This window comes from Cryptomeria japonica, chromosome 11, assembly GCF_030272615.1.
Source record: "Cryptomeria japonica chromosome 11, Sugi_1.0, whole genome shotgun sequence".
Lineage (NCBI taxonomy): Eukaryota > Viridiplantae > Streptophyta > Pinopsida > Cupressales > Cupressaceae > Cryptomeria > Cryptomeria japonica.
The window spans coordinates 308,924,936-308,952,423 of NC_081415.1; the positions used below are offsets into that span (position 1 = coordinate 308,924,936).

General features: G+C 36.2%; 1 protein-coding gene across 1 annotated transcript in view; it reads left to right on the forward strand.

Annotated features, from left to right (window-relative positions):
• The first annotated feature begins 452 nt into the window (after positions 1-452).
• LOC131065039 (protein CHLOROPLAST J-LIKE DOMAIN 1, chloroplastic) overlaps positions 453-27,488 on the forward strand; it is a 149,056-nt gene continuing 122,020 nt past the window's right edge. The window contains exons 1-4 of the mRNA XM_057999407.2: positions 453-877; positions 19,865-19,961; positions 20,109-20,213; positions 26,911-26,988. Coding sequence (XP_057855390.2) covers positions 717-877; positions 19,865-19,961; positions 20,109-20,213; positions 26,911-26,988 — 441 coding nt within the window. The 5' untranslated portion in view covers positions 453-716. The remainder of the gene's footprint in view (positions 878-19,864; positions 19,962-20,108; positions 20,214-26,910; positions 26,989-27,488) is intronic.

Consider the following 27,488-nt stretch of genomic DNA (forward strand, 5'->3'; position numbering starts at 1 on the left):
TTTATTTCTTCCTCTTTATCTCTCTCTCCCTTTCTACCTATTGCAAGTTCATAACTTGAGCCTATTCGTAATGGAGCATGATTATCTTCTCGATTTAACTATCACTTTCCCATTGATACCTTTGTTATACAAACAACATTATTTTCTAAATTGCCTAAATTGACCTTATGTACTACAGAATTGCATACAAACAATAGACCAAAAAATGGTTAATTGACCTTCCATACGTATTCAGCATATCCATTGCACACCAAGATGCAATTGCTAGTTGTATTTCGTGCAAACATATTTCCACAATCCATGTAATTTTTCACAATAATAGTTGAAAATTTTTCAACTCCTTGAACATTCTCTCACCTGATTCAGGTTCACACAATCAAATCCACAAACATTGAATAGAAAATAATTACATTTTTAATTTTTTAAGTCTATAAACAAAAAAAAATATATACTCCTTCGCCAATAAATTTATGTAAGGGATCCTCTCTCCCCGTAAATTCTTATGGCAATCCTCCAAGTTTGAAATTCTGGGCTCTTCACACATAATTGATTCTCGGTTTGGCTGAGTCTGCTATAAAAACACCCCGGACTTGGGAATATATAGAGGGTTTATCTTTTCAGTGTTCTTTGGAAGAAAGGGGTTTTTCAGTATTATAATTGCAGGTAGATAAAGGTTCAGAAGTATAAACTACTTTTGTAGAAGAGAGCAGGAAAATATGGCCATGGCATTCACAATGAAACCGGCTTGCCAGAACACACTTTCAGGGGTCAAAGGAGGAAGGAGATTTAATACATCTAGTCAAATACACAGGATACCCAAAACTCTATCATTTCACATTCTGAGCTCATCATCTCCTCCACTTTCTTCTCCAACCAGGTAAGAAGTAATGACAAGATTGGCTTCTTACACAAATTTGCATTTTTGAAAGCTCAACGGAAGATCCTGCCTCAGATGTTGTACTTGCTTGCTTGTTTAATATTAATTGTTATTAGTTTTCCCTGGAGTGCATCGAAGACGCACTCAACTACATATCGTAGCTTTTAATCCGGTTATTCGAATGGTGACGCTTCATCACCATTTTTACACCACATTAAGATTGACTGTCATTATTATTATCATTTAAATTTAGTAGACAGTACCCAGATTGACTTACAGTATGGAAGTGCGGTTTTGAGCTTTTTCATTGTGTAAATATCTGGTAGGTACCTGTTGTGGTAGTTATTATCACCTTGATATTTAAAGCGGGGTACATAGTCCAATTTTCAGTTGCAGAGAAATGTATTCATGGTTGCCCCTTACTTAAAACAGCGTTCCACGGAGACGAGTTCGCGATGGATGTGTCAGGGACTTGGAGATTATGAGGGGACATTTCTTTTTTTCAGGACTGTACAGTCTACATCATTTCATATGCAGAAATTTAAAGAAAAGTAACATGCAAAAAACCTATAAAAGAGTTAGTTAAAAGGGGGAGTATTCTCATTACATATTTAACACACTATTAATTTTTAAAAATTTGAGCTGGTTTTACCTTGTTAAGTTGTTTAAATAGCCATCCCTATGCCGCCCCCAAAACTTGACAAATATTTTGCTGTCCCTGAAACTGCGTCCTCTTGTTCCAAAAACTTGGATAACTAAATTTTCGAAAATGTTTGAACTCTGTTTTTGCATGGTATGATTAACTTATCATAGGCTTAACATATACTCACTTGTATTTCAACTCTCACAATGCACAAGTAACATTTGAACTCTTATATTCCATTAATCTGTTTAGGTCATATAAGATAATGCTCCAATTAAAAATTGAGTTGTGGGCGTTGAATTTTGGCAAATAGCCCCTTGGTGTTTTGTCTCTCTGAATACAGTTTTTAAAAATATCCTCATCTTTTTATCTGGAAAATAGTACGTGACTTGTCCAATGGACAGTGACAATTTCCACTGACTTTGTGTGGGAAGATCCACAAGAATGATCTGATTTTTCTCTATGTTGAAAGGGGGCAACTGGTTTATGCAAAAACCAATAAAATTATTTACATAAAGCATAGTAATTACAAGCTTTGATTTGGAGGTTCAGAACAACACAGAAAAACAAATATGCAATGCAATGTTTTTGGGCCTTTGCACATGACTTAACCTGAAACAGACACTGAACACCTAATACAATTTTTTCTGTGTTTATTTGGAAACACAACGACATACGCACAAAGTTCGGGTAAATGGCAGTAAATAGGAGTACATTCTGACAAACAAAACAAGAGTTGCTGGAATAAATGTTGATGTGTGCAGTTTTATGGATTAAAGGAGAATAACAAAGTAGGGAGCAAATATTTTGTAATATTCAATTAACTTTGTCCGAATACCGAATTTTTCAGTTATTTTACCATAACCTGTAAAATCACGTAAGGCTACACAACAGGGTTAAAACAATGAATTTTACATTTTACATTTTACATTGTGTATCAAGCATATTACATCATTGTGGCCTTATCTCCTTGAGCCAAAGGTTCGGTTCACATTGATTCATCTTGTTGCTTGAGTGCATCCTCTTGACTAACTCCTACATATACTCAAGACCAATCACGCCATGTCCTTGTGCTCATCAGGGTAAAATCACGTAAGGCTACACAACAGGGTTAAAACAATATAAAGGTGCATACACAGTTTGAATAATAAACTTGCATCTAATATAACAGAATCGTCATTTACATATGTTTTCACACTTTGAGCATGTAATATTCTCTTCTAGGATATTTCTGAATTTGCCTTAAATCAATAATCCTTACTCAAAATGATAATGGCTTTGTCAAAAATTATGTATTTATTATAATATTCAGATTAATAATTCATGACATAATTCTGAAACTCAATCATATCTTGAAATTCTTTGAAAGTGCTTTCAAATCTGTTGAATCAGAGGTTTTTGTCTATAGCACAGCAGTGGCAAGGTTAAGGGTTTTCGTCCTTAACTTGGCAAGAGTATTTAAAGGTTTTTGTCCTTAAAACTCTTAGTTCACCGTGGAGGGTTTTCATCCTTGGGTGATCAAAATTTGAGTTTTCGTCAAAAACTTGATATAAGGGTTTTTGTCCTTAAATTTCTTTATGAACTTGGGAGGGCTTTTGTCCTCCTTATTTGCAAGTTACTTCCTTAATTTCAAGATTGATTGTTTGATAGATTGATAGATGGATTGATAGCTTGCTTGTTTGCTTGATTGCTTGATTCGTTGATGATTGATGATTCCTCTCAAGGAAATGAACTCTCCATCATACCTTATTGGTGAAACTGTGAAAGTGTCACCACCTTTCACCATCACTGTCCTTGGAAGGTTTACAATCCTTCATCTTAAATCGCTGCCATAAAAAGTCTATATTTAATTTTAACTAAATCCCTTTATAGAATCGCTAGCATCTTGGTGCCACCTTTATTTAATTCACCTATGTTATAATTTTAAGGGGCTGCCATCATGGTACTTGGGAGGGGCATGACAGTCCATCCTTCCTGAGAGTGCTTTTCCTCAAGAAATTTTAGATTGGGATGATAAAAATTTTCTGCATCTTCCCAAGTGGCGCCCTCCATAGGCAAATTCTTCCATTTAACCAAATGTTTCGGAATAACCTTTTTTCTTAACTTCTTTTCTCTCATGTCAATGCTGGCCTCAGGTTTTAAAATTAATTTACCCTTGTCATCAAGAAGGGGGTAGCTCTGGGCATGGTGTAATATGTTGACCTAGCACCTTCTTGAGGCTAGATACGTGAAACACATTATGGATTTGACTTTTTGCTGGTAACTCTAATTCATTAGCAACTTTGCTGATCCTTCTTATAATCATATAAGGTTAATAGAATCATGGCTTGAGTTTTTCTGCACCATTGCCCTTGAGGGAGGATTGTTTATGGGGTTGTAACCTTAGGAAAATTTATTCTCTAACTTCAAATGTTCTTTCAGATCTATGACGACCAACATACATCTTTTGTTGATTTTGGACATGTTGTAAGTTTTGTTTGAATATGTTTAAAATATCCACACTTTGTTGCACCAATTATCTTGCTCTAGGGACTTTGTTATCTATAAGAATTAAATCCCTAAATGATATTGCCTTAAAACCATATACTACCTTGAAGGGAGTGATTCTTATTGACATATAATGGGTAGAATTATTGCAATATTCTCCAAGATGTAACCATTTGATCCATGCTGTTTGTTGCCTTGCGACATAGTTCTGCAAATAAGCCACTTATTCACAATTTTGGTTTACCCATTTGTTTGTGGAGCTAGTGCTTGGGGTAAATTAAGTTCCGACCAACTTAAAGCGTTCATGTCAAAATAAATTGAGGAATTTACTATCTCTGTTACTTATGGTGTTTCTTGGTAGTCCATGCAGTTTGAAGATTTCTCTAAAGAAGAGATCAGCTACTTGTGGTGCTCTATATTTAGAAGATATGGCATGAAAATGAGTGAACTTAGTTAGTGTATCTATTATTGTAAATATACAATCCTTTCCTTGTAATTTCAAAAGCCCAATAATGAATTCCATTGAAATACTCTCCCATTTTTGATTTGGTCTTGTTTCTTTGATAAACCATACATTCCTTGATATGCTTTAAAACATCCCCTTTGAGGCCTTTCCAAGATAATCTTTCTCTCACTTGTTTGTATGTTTTATAATCGCCTTGGTGACTTGCTAATGGAGTATCATGGTATGCCCTCAAAATCCTTTTTTTCTTTTTCGATCTTAGGATGAGATATATTCGGTCTTTGTAGAGAATGAGCTCCTCCACCACCTTGTATTTGTCATCTTGTATTTTGCCTTCCAATATATTCTTAGCTGATGCATCCTTGGCATATTTAGCAAGTATCGAATTTTTCCAATCAGCAAAAATCTCCGTCACAGAGCATAAGTGAGGTCTTCGCAACAATCCATTGGCCAAACATAAGTAGTGGAGTTGGCTTGGGCTGTGGGTTTGCTCCCCATTTGTCTCGGGTTTGACTTTGAGGCTTGGACTTACTTGATGCACGTGGTTTGTAGGCAATTGCGTGCATCCTCAAGGGATTAGTCTCGCCCCAACTTGCCCCTTCCTGGCCCCAACTTGGCAGTGAAAGTAAGACCAAGGCAAGGCGGGTTGGGTGTTGGGCTGGGTCATGGCGATAACCCTGAAGCCAAAAAAATAAAAAATAAAAAAAATTCATTGGTCACAACATTATTTTTTTCCTTCATTTACTTGATATTAAAATCATAGGCCTGCAACTTGCTAACCCACTTCTGCTGTCTATTATTTAGATCCATTTGGTTCAAGAAGAATCTTAGGCTATTATGGTCGGTCTTAACCATAAACCTTCCACAAACTAGGTATTGTCTAAATTTGGCTAGTGCATGCATAATAGCTAGCATCTCTTTGTCATAAATATAATAATTCTTTTCTGTTTCCTGAGGCTTGCAACTCTCAAAAGCTATTGGATGTTTATTTTGCTTTTATATGGCTCCAATACCTTCTCCCAAAGCATCACATTCCAATTCAAATGGAATAGAGAAACTGGGAATGGGTAATACCAAGCAAGAACTCATTATTTCTTTGAGCTTGTCAAAAGGTCTATGTGCCTCCTCTGCCACCTTGCTCTGTGAAAGAAACACGTTTCTTAGTTAAATTTGTTAATGGGGCAGCTAGCTTTGAAAATATTTGACAAACCTTCTATAATAACTGCAGTCCTGAAAATCCCCTTAGCTGTGTTAAATTTTTAGGTTGAGGCCAATCTACTATTGTTTTGATTTTCTTGTTATCTACACTAACTCCTTGGGCATTGATCTTATGCCCTATATACAAGATTTCAGTCATTCCAAATTCACATTTAGATGCTTTTAGCAAATATTGACTGATGCTGAAGTATTCCCAATGCCTCATCAATATGCCTTTCCCAAGTTTTATTATAAATTAATATATTGTCAAAGAATACCAAAAGAAATCTTCTTAATTGTTTACTGAATATGTGATTCATGCAGGATTTGAATGTAGCAGGGGCATTAGTTAGCCCAAATGGCAAGACTAGAAATTCAAATTGTCCACAATGACACCTAAAAGCAGTTTTGTGAACATCCTCTCTCATTCTTATTTGATGGTATCTAAAATTCAAATCGATCTTCGAGAAATATATTGAACCATGGTATTCATCAACTAATTCATTAACCCTAGGGATGGGATATTGGTTCTTGATAGTTTTTTATTCAGTGCCCTATAATCCACACACATCATCATAGTGCCATCTTTTTAACCAATACTAGCAAAGAAGCGAAAAGGCTGAGTTAGGTTGTACATGCCCCATATAAAGTAATTTCTTAATTGATTCATTTGACTGCACACTCAAAACAATAGTGTTCTAACCTGGATATTTGGTTGCTTATCAATCAGAAACATCTAACAACATGGTTATGTGCTACTCCACCTATGGAAAAGAATTGCATGCCATTGTTCAAGTTGTTAAGTATTGGTTCCATGACATTTTGGGTTAGGAGACAATGATCCATATGATCATAAGCCACTTATTTTTTTTTACACACAAAGCAAGGTGGAAAATGTGCACGACATGAGATAGATGACATGTCTGCAATAGTTCTATTTGGTGATCATAATTGCACCCTTAATGCATATTTTGACAACCTCCTCTCTTCTTGAACCTCCAATGTGGATTCTCTCATAGTTTCTCCTCTTGAAAATGCTTTCTCGTGGCCCTTGGTTCTAAATTTCATTTTGGGTTGGGTAACTGTCAGCAAGTTCTTAATGCACTGGTTGGATCAAATCATGACCAGGAAAAATTGGACACAAATCTTTTCTAAAAAATCTAGAAAGAAGGAATCTTCTAAGTGACTAAATTAAACCTTTCATTCCATAAAAATAATTCTGCAACAACCTCTCTATCAGTATTTCACCAGTTAAAAACTCAAATAAAATATACAAGCTAAAAAATTAATGAAATTTATTATTTCTCTGTATAAATGTTCATAATAACATCAGACTACCTCTTAAAAGGTTCACCAGGAAAATGATGGCAGTTGATTGTGACATACTGCAAGCCCCAAGATGGATATTATTGTGGCTTTAAAGAAAGCTTGTTGCTATGGTATCTCCCACAAATGTGTATTCTACTCACACATCTAAAGGGACAGGGCTTGGAGAGGTCTGTTTAAAAGATTCATTCCAAGCAAGTGCTTTGATAGGGTTTTTATTTCCGATGGGAACCACTTCCTCTCACGATGGTTCTGCCTTTGCGGCTTTTGGTTTGTTTGAGCTTTCAAGGGCTTGGACTGTTTGTTCCTCAAAGGTGATGTCAATATTGTTCTTGTTCCTGGCTCAAGGGATGTGTCTCAAGATATCGTAGATGTTTTAGATGCTAAGTCTAATGCAAATGTAGTCAACTTTGGTCTAGGTCATGGGCTTGTGGCTCCTATAATTGTTTTTATGACAACTTGAAAAGCAACCATGAGACGAAGTCTTATGGTTGTCATGGTTCTTGGAGATGCAATGATACTGGTCCTTCCTCAATATAAATTTTAGACGAAGTCTTATGGCTGTCATAGTTCTTGGAGATGCAACGATACTGGTCCTTCCTCAATATAAATCTTACATATGGAATATACCCTTCTTCCTTCATCTCCTGAGTTTGTGATTAAGATCACTTTCCTACATCAAATGATGTAACATCATATGGGCTTCTATTAAACTAATTTAATGTTTCATTTTAATTCCAGTATCTTAAGTCAATTTCATTACCTTTTGAATTCTGCTCTACCTAGCCATTTCTGCTTAAAGTTTTGACTCAAAATTGAATGTAAAATTTTCTTACCGCAAAGCTATTCTTACATGATATGGAACTCCAAGCAAACAACCAGCACAATCACCAGGTTTATATACACTTTTTAAATAGCAGAGGACTTACTTAAGATATCCTGAATGACCAAAAAAAGGTCAACCATGCATGCATTATTCCTCTTGTATGCATAGTTGGATGCAAGTAAAATGCAACTGATTTCACCAATCAGAAAATACTTAACATAGTTTGGATTTGTGAGAACAAAATGCCAAGCAGAAGTTGCTATAATAGGCATTCTTAAGTGCTCATGACCTTTGATTACATCTCCAGAAATTCATTCGTTAAGTAGTAGTTGTAGTTGTTCTACATATGTGCATGTGGCATACACATGTGCACATTCTTATATTCTAATTCCACATAAAGAATCTATAGGCAGATATTAATTGCACCCCTCACTTATAAGCATATTTTTACCATGAATAGCAACATTATCTATCTCATAAAGTAGTAGCGAGCTTAGTCTGCTATCTCTTCCCAACATTACTGAGCACACACACACACATAATGATTCACTCTAGTTGTAATAAGACAAATGTCACTCATGTGCAACCATGATTCTCTAGACCCTTGTACAAATAATTCATAAGGAAAGATTACATGGCCAATGTCTAAATGTGTCAAATCTTAGGTGTTTATGCTGCACGTCTAGCTATTATGTTTGCAGTTATGTAAAGAGGCAGCAAATAGCAAACTAAGGAGAGTTAAAAATGTACACTACATCCTTAATTTCACCACTTCTTTAGAAATGAACATATTTTGACGGTATGAGAAACATGAACAATTTGACACGATCAATCTGAACTGTAGTTACATCTAACCCTTAAAGCCAAACTCCTTGCTTGATTGCGATGATTGTTAGATGCATGCAAAATGAGCATGTTGATGAAGACTTGAGATTCAAGAGTAAAGATGAACCTTTATTTTATTTTGATTATTGTGTTACTAACTATGTTGTTGATCCTATTAATAGAAAATCTACCTCAACATATGCCTTCAAAACATGGTGTAGGTCTATCCCATGGATGCAGTAATATTTAAACAAGCTACCTTCTATGGCCCTTTAATCAAAAGATGAATACAAAAGTAATTCCAGAAGAATTAACGTGGCTTACATGATTAATGGAAGAGTTCAATTTGGGTAGTAATAAAAGTGCCAATTTGTTATGTAAAGATTCTTATTTCAAGCAAAACAAAAAAAGCACACTGATGATCACAGGCACTTCATTCAAGGGAAAGTTTTCCATTAGAAAAACTCTCTCCTAAACTATTTGTCTGATTATCAGGTGGAAGATACAATATGATCAAGAAGAAATAGGTTGAAATCTCAACAATCACATATTAAACTTCTACGCGGTACCAAATTCTTCAAAATCAAATTCATGCTCGCCCTTAAGTGATGCTGTTTTAATTTTAGCCACTAGGAGGTGTCACTGACATACTGTAATGTGTACACCTGATTTTTTTGTTGGATTTGTTTGCAATTTTGAGAGATACAAAGCAATGAATAATATATTGTTTGCTGATAGGAATAGTTTCAGATTTCATTCATTGATTTTTTCATGAACATTTGCAGATAACAAAGCTTTGACTTTGACAGCACTAAAGAACATAATAACAAAATGTCTTCGCATTATCTCTTCACTGTTCACAATACAAGCTAACTTAAAATGGAGCATTTTTCAACACATACAGACCTGCAGCAGCAGGTGTTTGTAGGTGACACTCAACAAATAATTTTGATAACTAACTTCAGCTCATATATGTCAAGGCCCAGAGGTTGCGACCTGCTCATTGAAGCTTCCAAACACCATACCCAACCCCTCCAAAGTGCCCAGATCAGTTTCTACTCTCCAATACACATAATTGCTTCTGAAATGAATGAAACTTAACAAGGGAACTCTGCAGCAGCAACTGAGTGCAATATTGCACAAGAGAGACTTAGCTATGAGGCTGAAAACTCTCTCCTTCTTGTCAACAATAGCCCAGCAATCTGAAAATGAACACGTGACACCCTAGGAAACTTGCCGGCCTGCTTGTGGGTCAATTCTTCTTGGATAAATTAATACCATCGGTAATTACTTGTGAAATAGTCACCCAGCTGTGAGAAATTGTTTGTAGCAATACCCAGAAGCAGGAACTTGATGACCTAGGAGGTACCATTCAAAAAGAGGGTCAATCTGGTGGCTGGAAGTGTATGGCCAGATCTGAAAACTAACCCAAAACTTGCAAAATCCACCAAAACACTGAAAAACAATAATCACAACAAAACCCCAAGGTCAAAATCAAAATGCCATGTAAATCTTCATCCTTGCAAACCCCAAAATTGAAAACTTAAGCAAATCAAATGTAATCTCTGAGAGAAATCACTATACTGGCTAGGGTGGGTCTTTCACCACCAAAACCAGAAAGATTACAAAGGGTTTTCATTTTCAAGTTTCAACAACTCCAAAAAGAAAACCAAAGCTCATTTAGACAGCACTTCTGTATGTGTGCAAACTCTGAATGAAGAAATGAGAGCCCAAACAACAATTTATAAAGTTTGGAGGGAAATCAGGGCATTCAAATTTTTTATATTTTATTTCCCTTGAAAAAGCCCTCATAACATCTTTTTAAAACAACTTTAGCTCCCACAACCTAGGTGTCCAACTTGGGGACATTTACTTTACTAAATATTTAACATTTCAGTTAATAATAAAATGCCACTTTAATATTTAATTGTAAATATTTAAAACCAATTCCAGTAATCTTACTGAACTCTCGAAGACACCAGAAATGTAGAATCGAACATCCCTCTGAACTAACTGAAGCTGAAAGATGATAACTGATGCTGACATGAGCACATACCATAAATAGCAGTGTTCTTAGATAACCAAAGAGAAAAACCCAGAAAGATTGGAGCCATGCAAGCACTTCTATAAATAGCAGTGTTCTCTGAGGATTAAAGAGAACAAATAAAAAAAAATCAGAAAGGTTGGTGCCATGCAGACACTTAATATAAATAGCAATTGTTGTCGAAACCCACTGAAATTGGGAATTGAGCTCACCAAGAACGTAGGAACCCTCCCAATGCATCTGGAAACCTACGGAAAACCCTGAAAACTGGCCAACACTCGCAAAACAAGATGGCATAAAAATGGGGAGATTACACATGCACACTCCCCCCTCAATTCGCAATGGGAAAGTGATCATGGAGGAAAAATAAGAGTGATAAGAACACCAACCTTGTGAACTAAGGGAAAGAGATCAATGGAGATTTGGATTTCAATGAGAATTTCTTGTGTGGTGTAGAAGGAGAATTCTGTGATGGGAGAGAGTTCCAAGGAGGAAAATGAACTCACTAAGGTATTCCACATCAAAATTCAAATCAAAGACAAAATGGTAAGAGTTCTTTTTTGACACATAACTCATATACTAATCCAGTTTCTCAGAATTCTGTAGGCTAGTTAGGTTTGCATACCATGGATCACTCATAGCCTTATTTACTTGGTTGAAACAAGGAGTGGATATCATAGTGAAGAAACAATGTAAGTTGAAGTTTTGCATAGGTGCTGATTTTAAGAAAATGATCTTATCGATGTCATTCCTTTTGATCTATATGGAGTGATATGTGGAAGTCCATACTTGTGTATGAGTAATATCATCTTCCTAAAAATGAATAAATATATATTTGTGCTGAATGGTGAAGCATACACTTTGAATTCATTTGTCATGTTAGTGCTAGTGAAGCAAAGAGATTCATCAGCGCAAGTGGAGAGTTTGCTCTCTTGTTGCTAACAAGAAAGGGAGAGCAAGGTGGGACAGAAATAAAAAGGTTACATGGCCTATAAGCTATCATTATCAGTCTGAATTTGTGATTAAGTGAAGCAAAATTCTGAGTTTTTTCTAGAGCCTAAGGGGCTGCCCTACAAGTGTTCTGTTGAGCACAAGATACAATTGTTGTTGGATTGTCTTTTGCCTAATATAGGCCTGTATCATTAGAGTTTGTTTGAAGCAAATGAGGTAAAAGAGAAGCTGAAGAAGTTGTTGGAACATGTTTTAATTAGGCCAAGCTTACATCCTTATGGTTCTCCTCTAGTCACTATGCTGAAGAAGGATGGAAAATGGTAAGTGTGTGTTGATTTCCGGGCACTGAACAAGATTATGATCAAGAACAGGTACCTGCTGCCTTGGATTAATGATTTCCTTGATCAGTTTTAGGTGAGCTATTTCACTAAGTTGGATTTGAAGTTGGTATATCATCAAGTTTGCATAAAGGAAGAAGAAGTTTGAAAGATAGTGGTCAAGATCAAATAAGGACCCATTCATGTGCTTAAAGGACAAAGTATTGAGGCCTCTTGCTGATTCATGTGTGATTGTTTACTTAGATGATATCTTGGTGTTTAATAAAATTTATGAAGTGCGTGTTGTCTATCTTGGAAAGATGTTTGAAACTTTGAGGGAGAACAAATTGTTATTGAAGGAAAAAAAGTGTGAGTTTGCAAAGACTTCTCTTGTGTACTTTGGGCATGTTGTGGGTAAATGGAGAGGTAAGGATCAACCCCTCCAAAATACAGGCAATCGTGAATTGGCCAGAGTCTACATGTGTATGTAAAACTAGGATCTTCATTGGAGCAGCCCGATATTCCCAAAAAATTGTGAGATCTTCAAACATTGCTGTTCCATTTCATCATATTATGGGGAGGAAGAAGAGATATCATTGTGGTACATGATAGTAGCATTCCTTTGACGACATCAAGCACAAAATCTGCAATGCACCAATTATTGCAGTTACCAACCTACAACAACCCTTTGAGACTGAGGCTGATGCCTGGGAACTGTTTTGTTGTAAGGAGATACGCCTGTCTGCTGTTATTTAGAGCTGTTTAAAGGGTCCGTCCTAAACTACATCACATGTGATAAGGAGTTCTATGCACTAGTTTTGACTTTCAATGGTGAAAAAGTGGAAACACTATGTCATGGGTAAGGACATGGTGGTACAAAATGGATCGCGAAGCTTTGCAATATTTATAAGCACAAACAAAGTTGCAACGGTCACATTATTAGAAATGAATGGGGTTCATGCAACAAGTTCGTCTTGTTATAAAGAACAGTTGTGTTAACAAATAAAGAAGCGGATGTGCTCTCTATACTTCCTCTTCTTTCAGTGGTAAGCATACTTTCGATGTTGGAGCCATTTGTGAATGAAGTATATGCTGAGGATTATGTTCAAAACTCTGACTTCAGTGAGGTATATCTGTTGGCAAAAAGAGGTATGACAGCTGGTTTTGAACCTTAGTTGGAATAATCCATCAAGGATGGGATTTTGTGTAAAGTGGGTAAGCTTTGTGTTTGAAAAGAGAGAAGCTTTTGCTCATGTGAGACTTATACATCATGTGGTTCAAGACATTTTGGGGTGACTAAGATGGTTGCTAATCTTCAGCTGTATGTTTATGACCATATTTAAATGGATGTTGCTTAGTTTGTTTAGAGTTGTAAACAATGAGAGTGAGTAAGCTAAGCAATAGGAAGCTTGAGCTGCACTAATCATTGCTTGTACTTATGAGGCCATGAAGAGCATCTCCATGGACCTTGTAGGCAGCCTTCCAAGGACAAAACAGGGGCATGATTATATCTTTGTTTTTGTAGACCGTTTTTGAAATATGTGCATCTTGGTGACATGTAAGAAAACATTAACTGGAAGTGATGCAGTTGAGCTCCTTTTCAAGAATGTATGAATACATTTTGGGCTTCTAGAGACTATCATCTTGTATAGGGATGCTCAGTTCTTGAATAAGTTTTGATGTACACTTTGGGAAAGAATGGATACAAAGTTAAGAAGGTCTACTGTTTTCCATCCTCAAATGGATGGCTAAATAAAGATGCTGACTGGAGCATTAGTGCAACTGCTTCATGGTTATAATCCAAGGCTATCAAGGGGTGGGATGAACCTTCGACTTACATTGAACACTGCTGCAACAGCACAATCCACTCTTGAACTAATGTGACTGTGTTTGAAGCGTAGTTTGGTTACCTACTACCTAGTCTATTCAATTTTTATTTATGACAATGAAAAGTTGGGCTAGAAAATAGAGATATGGAGTTGCAAAGGGCTGATAATCTCATTGACAAAATGAGGCAAATACACCCTCGCATGCAGAGAAATTTGAGGAGTCTCAAATTAGGTACAAGCACCAACATGATCAACATGGGATGGAGCATAAGTTCCATGTTGGCGATAAGGTATGGGTATATTTCAGAAAAGAGAGGCTTCAAGGACCATCAAGGAAGTTAAAGCCTATCAAGTATGGACCTGTTGGTGTCTGTTTTATCATCTACCAAACATTAGAATAAGATATCTAAAGGTATTTTATCCTCTCCTGAAAAATCACTACTGATTCCAAGGTCTATATGTGCGAACAAGCGACTTTAGTGGTATAGCTACTTGGGTAGTGTATGCTGAAAATCTCAAGCGGGACTTATGTTTACGAATGTCTTTCAAGCTTCTGGACTTAGATAGATTTATCAATTTCAGGCTCTTTCTCTTTTTTGGATTTTCGAGATTTAGACTTTCAAAAAGGGGAAAAGGGGATAGGGTTAAGAAAGCTGATCTAAACCTACGAATTCTGGAGACGGTATTAACTAGGTGTTCTCAGGAAACCGCACTTTGCTTCGCCACACTAAGGACAAATACACAAAGCAAGTGCAATTTTCAATGGGTTGTGCTTATGATCGAAGTTTTGGCATACACAAGGGATAGGCTCAGACTAACTTTGCACAGTGAAATGGAAATCATCCATTCACCAAAAGTATGAGCGGAGATACACCGTTAATTAATACTTATCAAATCCTTCATTCAACTCTAACAACTTTGAAAGCAAATCTAAATTAACTTCTAACTAATGTGTTGAGGAAATTGAAACCATGGTAATCACTCAAATAACAGAGATTACAAAGCCTTAAGATAAAGCGCACATGCATTGTATTATTTGAAAAAATTACCTTCGCGCAAAAATATATCAAAAACTTCACACTCTCCAAATGAGAGGAGGTAGCCTTATATAGTTTTTCAGAAAAATAATGAATGACCGAGATCAAACAGTGATCAAGGGCTCAGATTGAAAGATAAAAACCCTAATTAGGGTTCCCAAAACTAACTACCCCTCGACCAATGAGAAAATTACATTTGGGGACATGTTTTTCTTGCTAAATATGAACCAACAATAAAAATAGAAGGTTGTTGCATTGTGAAGTGTGCCCTTCTAGAAGCTTCTGGATAAGTCAGGTTCATTGAACCTGAACATGCTAACTCAGAACAATCTGATTGGCTGGAAGATGACGAGCGCCACCTCAGCGTGTTGGATGTCTTCTCTGAATTCTCCAATTTGTGTGAAAAATTGTCTAATTATGGAAATTCGATTCTTCTTGTCACCATCCGATTTTGATTGGGAGCTTGTCTTTAATTTCTTCTGGAGATGAAATCCTTCAAGAAGTTGTATGGATGAAATTCCTCAAGAAGTCTGAAATTCTTTTCATCAAGTTCGAGGACTTTTTCTTTCTTGGTACCTTGAATTCGGAGAAGAATTCCTCTAGGCCTTCGTCATAATAGCTCTTCCCATACTTAGCCAAATTTTGGCCATCTTTATGCTCGGATGAACCTTGCTTGTGGACTTGTCTTCAATTTTGAATTTGGCTCGAAACTCTATTCGTGTTTTCTGCGATGATCCTGCCTTCAGTTGCCAATTTATGTTGCGCGGGAGGAGGGTAAAAAGTTCCTGATAACTCCTCACAAATATGAATTGATAGACATTCATCGCGTTCAGCCATCATCCAAAACCACCTTGGGCGGACTTTGTTTGATGTATGATCCTTTGGAGGGCGGACTTTTTGAGAGTTAGGCACCATCTTCTTATGCTTGAGGTCTTAACCATAGGGCAGACTTTGTTGATCACTGTGAGCTTTACTTGCAGCAGGGCAGACTTTGTCTGACTTGGGCACCATTCATGTTGATCAAGGGCGGACTTCACTTGACTTAGGCACGATCTTCATACCCTTGGGTGGACTTTGCTGAGTTCATGCCCCTTGACTTATCGCCTTGGGTGGACTTTATCACTTCCTTGCACCTTCTTCATGAGCGGGGTTCACCAAACTTATGCATATCATACCCTCTCTTTCTAGGGCGGACTTTGCTCTTCATGTGACCAAGGTAAGGGCGGACTTTGTCATCTTTATGGCACCAACATCAAGGCAGACTTCACTTCATTCAAGGCAAGGCAGACTTCAACCCTTGCCTGCACTTCAACTTTCTCCCTAAGGCGGACTTTGTTTGACTTGTGCACTTTGCAACCATTGGGCGGACTTTTTCCATCTCTCCTACATGGCGGACTTCCTTGCCTCCTAACATAACATTCGACACCAAACATGATTAGCCAGACTTAGAGAAATACCTTGAAAACTTCAAAATTTGATAACTTCTTCAATTTTATCTAGATTAACATGACATTTGAAACCCATACTCAGGTAACCCATCCGAAGCGCCATGACCCCTAAAATGTAGGAACTTAGCTTTTTGGGTCAAAACTTGAAAATTTTCGATTGCGATCGATGGAGGCTAGTGGTACTAGTGCAAACCCTAGCTCCCCACTCTGAAAAAGCAAAAAGCAGACATCCCTAAAAAATAGGGAAAACTTTCTAAAAATAGCCATTCCGAAGATAGAGCTAAAAATGCCAAAAATGAAACTTCCTAAAAAATAGGAAAAAGCAAAAAAAAAAACAAACTTTCCAAAAATAGAAAGTTGTCCGAATTCATTCAAATCAATTGCGCTCTTTGTCCTTTGGCCTTTCTAGGCACTTTGATGGTGTCTAGACTCTGTTATCACTTGGCTTGCAAAAACTGACTTTCAATCCTTAAGACTCAAAACCGTCAAAACTTGACAAAACTGAGCAAAACTAAAGCGGAAGGCCACGGGACACTAACAAAAACCCTAGAAAACAGGAAAAAGGGAGGGTCCCCATTTGCAATGGGGCGATGTGTGAAAAAGGTCACAATAGGACCATTTTAAGACACGAAGCAGGCATGAGATAATGCATTTAGGATGAACTTACCCACCTATATGAAGATCTACTTGGTCATAAATGTAGAAAAATTGCGCTTGTTTGGACCTTTAATGTTGGATGAAGAAGAGGAAACTGTTTTACTTACAGTGGAGGAATTTTTTCCTGAGGAATAGAAAGAGTTGGAGGGTGACATTGTTTTGTAAAAGAAAGTAAGTAGGACAAGGTGTGGTAAGAACAAAACATGGTTGATTGGGTGAAAATTACAAGGCAAAATGGGTCTCTGGAAAATGATGGGAAGTGATTTGAACATTTGGTTAGCCCTTGAGTTTTGAGGACAGAGAAACCACTCTCTCAAGAAGGCAACAAGGACTTGGAAACATTGTAAAAGTAATATGTTCAGATGCACAACAGTTTGTGGCGATGTTTTAAAGGTAGTTAAGGTGCTTTGGAACATCTTGAAAAATCTTTGGTCAAGTTGTAGATTGTAAAGCCTAATAGAAAAGTTGGAAAAGTGAATTTGTCACTATGCAAATGGCAAAAACACTATCTACTACAACAAAAGCACTGCATTTCTTGTTGAATACATTGTATATTGCGGCTAATGCAGGATTTTCTTCAATGAATGCATCACTGCTAGTCTAATGGAAGTGGCACATGCATGATTAAATTGATTCGTTTCATATTCATTCTTCCATTTTGGCTCCATGGAAGGATAGAGGGATCGATGGAAGGATACAGGGACTGTGTAACTTGTTTCAAAAACATGTTAAGTGACTTGGCTTATGCTAGAACCTTCATTTTCACATCATTTGTTTGTTGCAGGTAGAATGGTGACACAATTTCTAGTTGTAGGGGCTGCATAGTAGTTGTGAAGGAGATTTGTATGTCTATGACTCCAATTAATCTCCTTTGGTGTTGTAACAATTGTATTTGACTGAGATAGTGATATGAGGAGCACATATCTTACTCTTCCTGGATTTTTCACCTGTTTAGGGTTTCTTCAAGGCATTTTGGTGTCAAGGGAATGCTTCCTTTCTTTGTATATGCATTGCTTTTGATATTTCATGTTGTTTACTTTATATTGAATGTCGGTTTGCTGTATTCACACGCATTTAAGGTGTTAAGAGATGTTTGATGTTTGTTATGTTGACACATTAGAAATCTGTTTGTGGTGAGCTTAAAGGGAATATCTTCTAGGTTTTATGAATCAAATTCTCTTCCTCTTCATCCTCTAATTTGCTTGTATTCTAATTTATGCATTCACTTGTTTGTGGTCAATGTTTCAACTTTCAAGAACCATTTCCTCACCAACAGACTTATGTTTGGTTATGTATCTTAGCCACATTTGACTTCATGGTTCTCCTCATGGTAAAAAATCGGTTGCAAAAATATTCACCTGTGTTAGAACCCAAATTTGTTTAATAACATTTTTGGGGCATTAATGAGGATTGTTGTTAAGAAATCTCCTCATTTTTTGTGGATACAACCATACATGCTTGTTTATGGTCAATTATGTGGGATAGTCTCTTTGTTGAATCTTTGCTTTGAATCAAGAAGGGTGAACGAAAAGTGCTCAGAACCAAAGTGAATCATGGCTTCCTTTGAACATAGTTTGGAACCTTGTAGTGAGGGGCATCCTCTACTACAAAGGCTCTTTTTCCCTTTTGTCATGACTCAAGAGTTCTAAAGAACCAAAGCCCTCATGTGTAAACAAAGTCATCGTTATTAATTCTCAGCCAATAAAATTCTCATCAATAGATGCTAAAAATGTTAAAAAATTCGTTGCAGATTCACAGAAATTGCAAGTACCTGTAAGTTGCAGGATGTGTTGAGTAACTTGCCAATTTACTCATGGGCAAGTTTTGATGAGTTGTAGGTTGGAACATTTGGTGTTTACTTGGTGAGTTCTTGTTGAAAATTCATTTGATCTCAAGTTTTTCCAAGCTAATTAATTACATCAGTTTTTAATTTTTGAAGCTTTCACCTCTTTGTCCAGATTGAGTCAAAATAAGTTTTGCCGAGTTTTCACCAAGTTGCCGTGTTGGAGTCAAAATTATCTGACAAGTTCTGCTAAGTTGGAAGTTTTAGAACTTTGATTAATCATACAAGTTCCTTCTTTGCTAATCAAATCGTGTGGGGTAGCTAGAATTGTCTTCATATTACTTAGAATGTTGTCTTCTTTATAAAAGGGAAGGTAGTTACTTATGTTTCCATTTATATTGAGCTGACATTGGTATTGCCATGTGTTTCTCACCTTCTTAAGGTGGGTGGTAACGTTGTTGTTGGGTTTTGTGAGAACTTGATTTTTATGTTTGGTTGTTAGTGTTACGATGTTAGCTATCAGTTGCAGTTGCAACTGATGGGCAAGAATAATAGAATGTGAAGGAAAATAAATACAAAGGAAGCAAAGTAGTCAGATCTGAAAAAGGTAGAGCTCACACTAAAGTTAAAGGACATTGAAGATGGTGAAATTTGGGCTGGATATATCATGTGGAGAATATGATTGTAAATGAGAAACTTTACAATGAAGAAAAACTAAAAGTAGGTCAAGTACATTCGGTTATCATAGGAAGTATGAGGAATAAAGAATGGAGTTGAGTGTACAGTGAAAGGGTAGAGAGACAAGAGTTCTGAGACCATTTGAGTCATCTCTTGGAGGAATACAACATATATATTTACATTGAATAATTATTAGTGATGATAGTCTTATTAGAGATTCTGCAAATTGTATTAAGGTTCTTGGATGGGGACTTGTCTGTTTCTCTAGGATGTGTATTTGCTTATTGCTAAATGCTAATGAATCGTTGCATTCGTTTTTAGATTTCTCCTTGTAATTTTGTTGTCTGACAGATGCAATTAAAATATTTCTTGATGTAGGAGAAGATGCATCTGTCTCTTTCTTATATGTATATATAGAACTTAGAAGCTTAATAACAATGTTTAGCAACATTTAATTGTGAGTTTGAATGTTGCAGATATTCTAGGCAAGTACTGAGGAATAGCAGAGCTGCATGCACTGCTGCATCTGTTGGTGGGGGATCAAGTACAAGTGGTGATGACAATCCTTATAAGGTAGCTCCAAAATAAGTCAATGCTCAGCCTCTGTGGGTTTTACGAAAAGAAATTGTGTGGCATCAATCATTTTCATGTGTATGCTACCTTATATTTCCCAGCATCTATTGTTGAGATCTTTATATCAATTGTTGGACTTATTTGTAGGTCCTTGGTGTTAGTCCATTAGAGAAATTTGAGAAAATCAAGGCTTCTTATACCAGAAAATATAAAGATGCAGAAAGAAGAGGGGATGATGCAGCTATGGCACAAGTAGGTACATTTCAGAGGCATTGCTTTTTGACTATGAAAATAAATTAAAAATGAGGGAAAGCAGCAGGAGGGGTAATATTAGTGGTAAGATGAGATGGAATGAGGGTAATTTAAAGGCGAATGGTAGTAATGGTTATATTTTCATCATTTCTATAATTTTGGTTCCTCATCTAAACTATTAAAGGTTATGATGACCGAGGTGTTGTCTACTTCTTGATAGATTAGGACATGGTTGATATACAGTTTTATGTAATTGTGTATTTAGAGTATTAGTTTTTTATATCCATCTATTGGGAGCATTAGGTATCATATAACTTAAGAAATACATCATGGAATTTCTTTCTCAGTTTTTTTGTTATTTTTTGGTTGACTGCTAAAAGCAACAAATATTTGGCCATCTTCTTTTAAAAATACAGCTTTGGGTTTTCGACCATTGCTTTATGGAGGATGGAGGTTGACCCACCTGTTTCCCAGTTTGTACATAATGAAGTACCAATTTTGCCCAAAAGGCTAAGTTGCTGAATCATGGGATCTTTTGGGCGATTCCGGGTACGAAACATACTGGAATCGGATTCTGAAACGAATCTCCTGTGGGTATGTCCGGGGTTCACGTTTTTAGATGCCGAAATGTTTAGTGATTTTAGTTTGATCTTTTTGATATTCTTAAGACCCACAGTGCTGATTAGTGAACTCAGAACTTATCTATCATGAGATTCTAGTTTGATCTTTTTGATATTGAAAACTGAGTTTAAATTAATGTATTATGTTTCAGAATTTGAAATTTGTAATGGTTTTGCTTCGCATATGTATTGGTATATGACATTCTAAACTTATTTCTATTTTTTAGCTATACATATACATATACATATATGTATGTATGTATATATTTTATTTTTGTGTCAAGGTATCAAAAATGTACCCAACCCCCCAAAAAATTTCTGTTGTACTGGCATTTCATACCCATGTACCTGTTCCCATTACCCAATTTGGCAACTTAGCCAAAAGGGCTTTGATTATCTTAGTTACGTTAATTAATTTTTCTGCCAAATATTTCTTAAAGATTTTTTCTTCTGATACAAAACAGAACTAACTGCTGATGTGCTTCCTCCAGTTGTTTTAATTGTTTGGAGGAATATGAATTTTGTCAAAAGATTCCCCTTGAATGAGGATGTTGCAGCTGGGAAAGTGTTAGGAAAATTGTGAAGAAGGGGGAATTGTCCTGAGGGAAGCAGAGACAGTAACACCCTTTTGTCTTCCTTGGAAGGGATATTTCACAAGATTTTATTTCTAGAATAAACTCCTAAAGAAAAGGCATGGATGCCAATTGTAAATGGAAGCTCTAACTCTAAAATCCAATGATTAAGTGAAGAGTTGATCCCAAGCAATTATAGAGAAATATTTGATTAGAGAAAGGGGGTGGGGGGAAGAGCCATCCACATGGGACATGGAGATCCTATCATGGAATGTTAGGGGGCTTAGTGCCCCAAACAAGAGGAGGCTGGTGAAGCATCAATTGCAATTAAGAAATCCAGATTTAATTCTGCTACAAGAAACTAAACTCTCAAAAGAAATTTTTAGAAGTTTATTGAGAGAAAGTGGAGATGGTGGAAAGGTGTGGCCTTGAGTGTGTCAGGTGTATCTGGGGGTCTGCTAATTCCTTGGAATCTGAGAACTGTTGTTTACTCTCTAAGAGGAAAGTGATACTATTGTATGAGTCCACTTTGAAAGAGGCAACTTGGGAGGTGACTTTTTCTCAAATTGCTAGTGTTTTGCATTTGAATTTAGTTATTGCTGGGGAATTTAATGCTATTACTGGATTTCAAAAACTTGTTGATAGAAATCCCTTGGTGGATTTAAAATTTCTCTTGGACAAACAGGAGGATTGGATTCTGTAACATTTCTGAGCAATTGGATTGCTTTTTGGTGGTGCATGGGTGTTTGAGTAGCGATTGCAGGATGAAATCTGTTATTTTTGATTTTTCAGAGTTTGATTATTTCACGAGTCAGCAATTAGTCCCTTTAAATTTGATATGATATGGTTAAAGCATGAATTTTTGTTTCAGTATTTGGAACAATGGTGGAAACAATGGCCCTGAAATAGGTGATCTATTATTTTCTTTCTTGTATGGAAGTCAAAGTTTGTAAAGAACAATTTGAGAATTTGGAATTATAGAGTGGTTGGGAAAATATATTGAGGAGAAAGCTGGTTTGGAAGAAAAGTCGAAGCATTTTAATTTAGAAGTTCAAAAGAATGGCCTAACAAATGATCTAGTGAAAAAGGAAGCCCTCCTGAATCAATTGGATGGTTGCCATGGTAAAAAGGGCATTTTCCAATGATAAAAATCTATGGAAAAATGTATTCAGGAGGAAGATGGAAATCCAATTTTTTTCATCAATACATGGCAGTGAGGAGTTATATCAGAATAAATGATATTAACAACTCTTCTTCCCAAGTGCTTTCTTCGCCTGAGGATTTTTGCTAAGTAACCAGTTCGGGTTCGGATTCAGGTACGGATTCACGGATTCGACAGATTGTTTTTTTCTTGGGTACGGGTACGGGTTCGTCCGTACACACACACAACACACACACACATATATATATATATTTTAATTTTATATATATATATGTTCAAACATCAAAATTATAAAATATAATTATATAATTTATAAACTATCACTACCATTATTGATTATTACAATGATACAATCCATACAAAAATGAAATATACAATGTGACTGCTGCAATGATAAATTACAGAAGTTATAAACATATCAGATATTATAGAGAATAATGTAATACAACATCATTCAACCACGAAAAAAAGGATCCTAAGTTAGAGCACAACAGAGATGCATAAGAATAGCTTTAGGACAAAAGGATGAACAGAATAAGGACTTAAATAAAAGCAGATCTGCAGTAGTCTAGAACAGCTTGGTGCGATAGAACAAGAGAATATATGAGCAGCCTTATGTAGAGGATAAGAACAGAATTTAGAGCAGACCGGTGAAGCATATTGGAAAAAATCAGAGAGACATGGGTTTACATGTTAAAAAAATATTTAAAAATACAAAAGTATTTTTTTATTGATTTTTGTGTTTTTATGACCCGTGGGCCCCGTTTTTGGGAATCCACGGGCCTGGGTTCTCTTGGGTCCGCTTAGGTTCTCCCTGGGTTCCACCTGGGTCCTACCCAGATGGATGGGACAGAGAACCCATCCATTTGGGCAGGACCCGGGTGGAACCCAAGGAGGACCAGGACCGAGCAAGAACCAGGACCTGAACCCAGCCTAAAATGCCAAGAACCGGTATCTTAGGATTTTTGGAAGGAAGCAACTTGTTTCTTTGAGCCTCTATTGAGAGAGGATGGGAATACTCTTTTTGGTGATGTAGATTCAGTTTCAAAGATCATTCTAGATTTGATTTCTGAATATTAGAATAAGAATTCGTTGAAACCATTCAATATGAAAGAAGTAAGGATTGATTTGTTTCTCCTAGGCAAAGATTGAGCTCTTGGGTTGGATGGATTTCAAGCCGGTATGGATTGTTTTCTTAGAAAAGCCATAGGGATTTTAAGTTCTTTTCGAGAGGCAAGCTTTGACTCATTGCTTTCAAGAGGTCCGTTTGTACTGGATGAGTTTGTTGATGCCAAAATTGATCAGTATTATGTTTCAGCAAAAGTAAGTTCATATTCATCTTCTTGGCTTGGTTTGGAAAAGCTTCTGGTTGTTGAAGTGGGCAATTATTTGCATATGAGGAATTTGAATATATGTACATAGACGCAGGCACACATTTTTTAGGTTTTAATTTATTTTTAATAATTCGAAAACTTATTTTAGTCAGAATTGTTTTTAATAATAACACAAAAAATAGAGGAAAATATTGAGATGGTGAAGGTGGAGTGAGGGATCTCATGACAATGAGATTATTTATGCCAAGTGGATGAAATTATTCCATGATGAGGTGTTTTTGCCAAGGTCTTATTAGATTGGTAGGAATTGTTTGCTTAGCTATGTTTTGTGCCCTTTCCATTGTTTGTGCAGGTTGCTTAAGTGAAAGTTGGTAATAGCTACTTTCAGAATGGGGATTGAGCTACAAGAATTACCTAGGTGCAGTTTTGGATTGATGGCTTAGGAATGTGTTCATTGTAGATGATTGCAACATTTAGAATGGCTTGGATGATGATTGATATGGAGGGCATTGCAAATGCTAGAGAGTGAAGGATCCATGCTACCATCTTGCCAATCTATCAAGTAAAATTGGTCAATATTGTTCAAAATGAGGATGTTTTTGAGTGGATTTTGTAGATGATGCTTAAGAAGATGCAGATTTCTCATATGATAATGCAAAGGATTTAGTGGAAGAAATTTTGTTGAGCAAGGATGTCTTCTAGGTGCGCTATGAGCGAGGAGGGTGATATGGCTAGGTTGCATGACAAGTTGGTTGTCTTGGAGTAATATTGCAAATATGTGGCCAAATATATAGATAGCCTTAAGGTTGTTCATTAGGACTAGAGTTGGGAGGTAGCAAGTAATGTTAAGATGTCACGAGGAGGGTTTTAGAGGAGCTTGGCGGCTAGTAACCTTGTTGGGAGTGAAAATTTATCCTTGACGGAAGGGGAAGCAGTGATTATAGTTGTGGATAATTTTGGTGTGATTGTGGTTATGGAAGTGATAGGAGGATGAGGCTTCGCATTGGCAATCCAATTGAAATTGCCTCAAGGATGGTTTTTGGCTTTGTGGCAATTGGTGACTTTGGGATGGCTGCTAGAACTTGGTTGTTTGTGCACATCTGGAATGTAATGCTTGTTGTTTCTTTTCTATTGGTGGATTAGGTATTATGGTCATAGTTTTGTTTTGTCATGGTGTTGGCTTCCTTGATGGTTGTTGGTCCATAATGGACTTGGCAATATTTTGAATTTTGTGTGGGCAGATGTTTTTGTAGGCAATGAGTTCTATAAGCTTTTGTGTCATATGATATGTGATATTTTTTGTGCTTTAAGGATGATGGCCTCAATTGAACCTTCATTTTACCAATTACAAAAAAGGGGAAAACATATAAAATATTTGAAATAAAAATGAAGCTAGAGAGGCATCAACCTTAAAATTGAAGAAACTTTGCATATATTATTTGTCTTGATTTTCCTATTGTAGGCCAGCATTTGTAGCTTTTCTCTTTGCATGTATATTTTTCCAATTTTTCTCCCTTTGCATGCAAATTATTCTATCTTCTCTCTTTGCATGCACCAATATCCGATCTTTTCCCATTGCAATGTATTTTTTCTAGCCTTTTCTATGCATAATTGCTTTTTTTGTTTTCGTTGGCATGCTTGCATTTCCACAATGTTAATGATCAATTAACTTGTTAACCTCAACATGCATACTTTGGGAAAATGTTGGATAAGAAATATGATTATCTACCAAATTTGAATTGAGTGGGCATTTTTTTGAGTTTAGATTATTTCTTTAGAGCAATTGTTTAGTGCCACCAGATTCTAATGATCTGTTGTTTCTGTGGTTGGAGACGCCAATGTGGAATCCAACTTCAGTGTTTCTTGAAAAAATATGGTTCAACTGCTTGGTCAACACTTGCTCACTGCAATCACGATTGGGATTTAAGAGACACTATATATGAGGTGACTCTATGAAGAATACTATCATATTTTATCACAGCTGAGATATCATGTTTGGTCCTTATGTAGCATGTAAAATGAGAACATTCTGAACACAACCAAGCATAAACAATCTTACAATGGTCACAAGATGAATCTTTTCCTCTTTTCACCTCAAAGGGAGTCTTCTTGTGATGCATAAAGTAGGTTAAAGAATAGCAGAGAAAGAGTGGTAAATTTGGAGAATTAAGATAGTTGAAGAACTTTGAAGACCAAAGTAGGTTAGAGAAGCCAAGTTTTTGTGATTTACTAGATCTAGATTAGCATTTTAAATCAATGGAGTGTTTCTAACTTTCTAGCATTAATAAGGTGGGAATTTCTATGTGCAAAAACAGCTTCAATTTGTTTATGTGCATCCTGACTCAACTTTATGGTTGATAGTTTTTCAGTTGGCCCTCAACCATGCCATCAAATTGATTCATTATTAGCTTATTTGGTTCAGTAAAAATTAAAAATTAAAAATTACATACCATTTGTTGTAATGCTCAAGGGAATGAACCCTCAATTTTAGATTACCCTTCTTCTAATAAGCCACATTCGATGGGTTTATTTTGTGTCAAAATTCCCTTTTACTTGTCACCAGCCTCCTCCATTCTGGCATATAAGATTGCAAATGCATTTAGTCAGGCAACTTCTCATGGGGCTTGAACCAGTATATAATCATGGCAACTGCCCTGCGTTATTGCTAAAATTTGGTCTGCTTGACATTATTAACACTATTTACTCTCATGCTTGTAATTATTAGCTAGTGAAAGTAGTTTGTTGGTTTCAAATATGAACCAGATTTTCTGTCAAATTTATCATTCATGCTAAGTGTCTCTGTGATTGCTGGCTTCAAAATGTACTGTTTTTAACACTTGCTAAACGACATCTTTGTAAAGGGTTTTCTTCTAGTGTATTTTAGATCTATTTAAAATCAATTTTCTTTAATTCTTGCTGGCATACTTCTTCCCAATTCTTGGCCTCCCTTAGGCTTGTGTCTTCAAGAGCTGGAATATCTCATTACCTCTTGTACATTTTTTTTGGCAGCTGGAGAGAGCATATGACAAGATAATGATGGCTCAACTTTCAAATCGTAAACAAGGCCTAACTTTTGGTTCTGTTAAGGTTTGTTTTTGGTTTTTATGGTGGGCCCTTTTGTCTTATGCCTCCTTTTTCATAAACAATGAAAAGGTTTTATATTGTTGTAATGGCATTGACTAACATATATGTATAGTATTCTAATACGGAGAAGCATTTGAGTTGGATGTTTAATTGTATGTGCATGCAATTCTTTTGTAACAAGCAAAACTAGCCCATTTTTTGACAAGCTATATTTATGTAAGACATCTCAAGAATGGACCTTTATGATTTATTCATCTCTGTAATGGACATTGTTTTCAATTATTATACTACTTTTGAACAATTAATGAGCCATTGCTTTGCTTGATGGATACTCATTAAATAATAGTAAACTTAGTACTGGTTGCTCCTCTTTGAGTAGTCATATTTAGTAAATATTTAAAAAAAATGTTAACATCTAAAGCCTGGTACTCAATTGCAGCTTTAACTCAGTTATCAATTATGTAGTATGTAGTTTTTGGTGTTCTTCTAAAAAATAAAGTGGA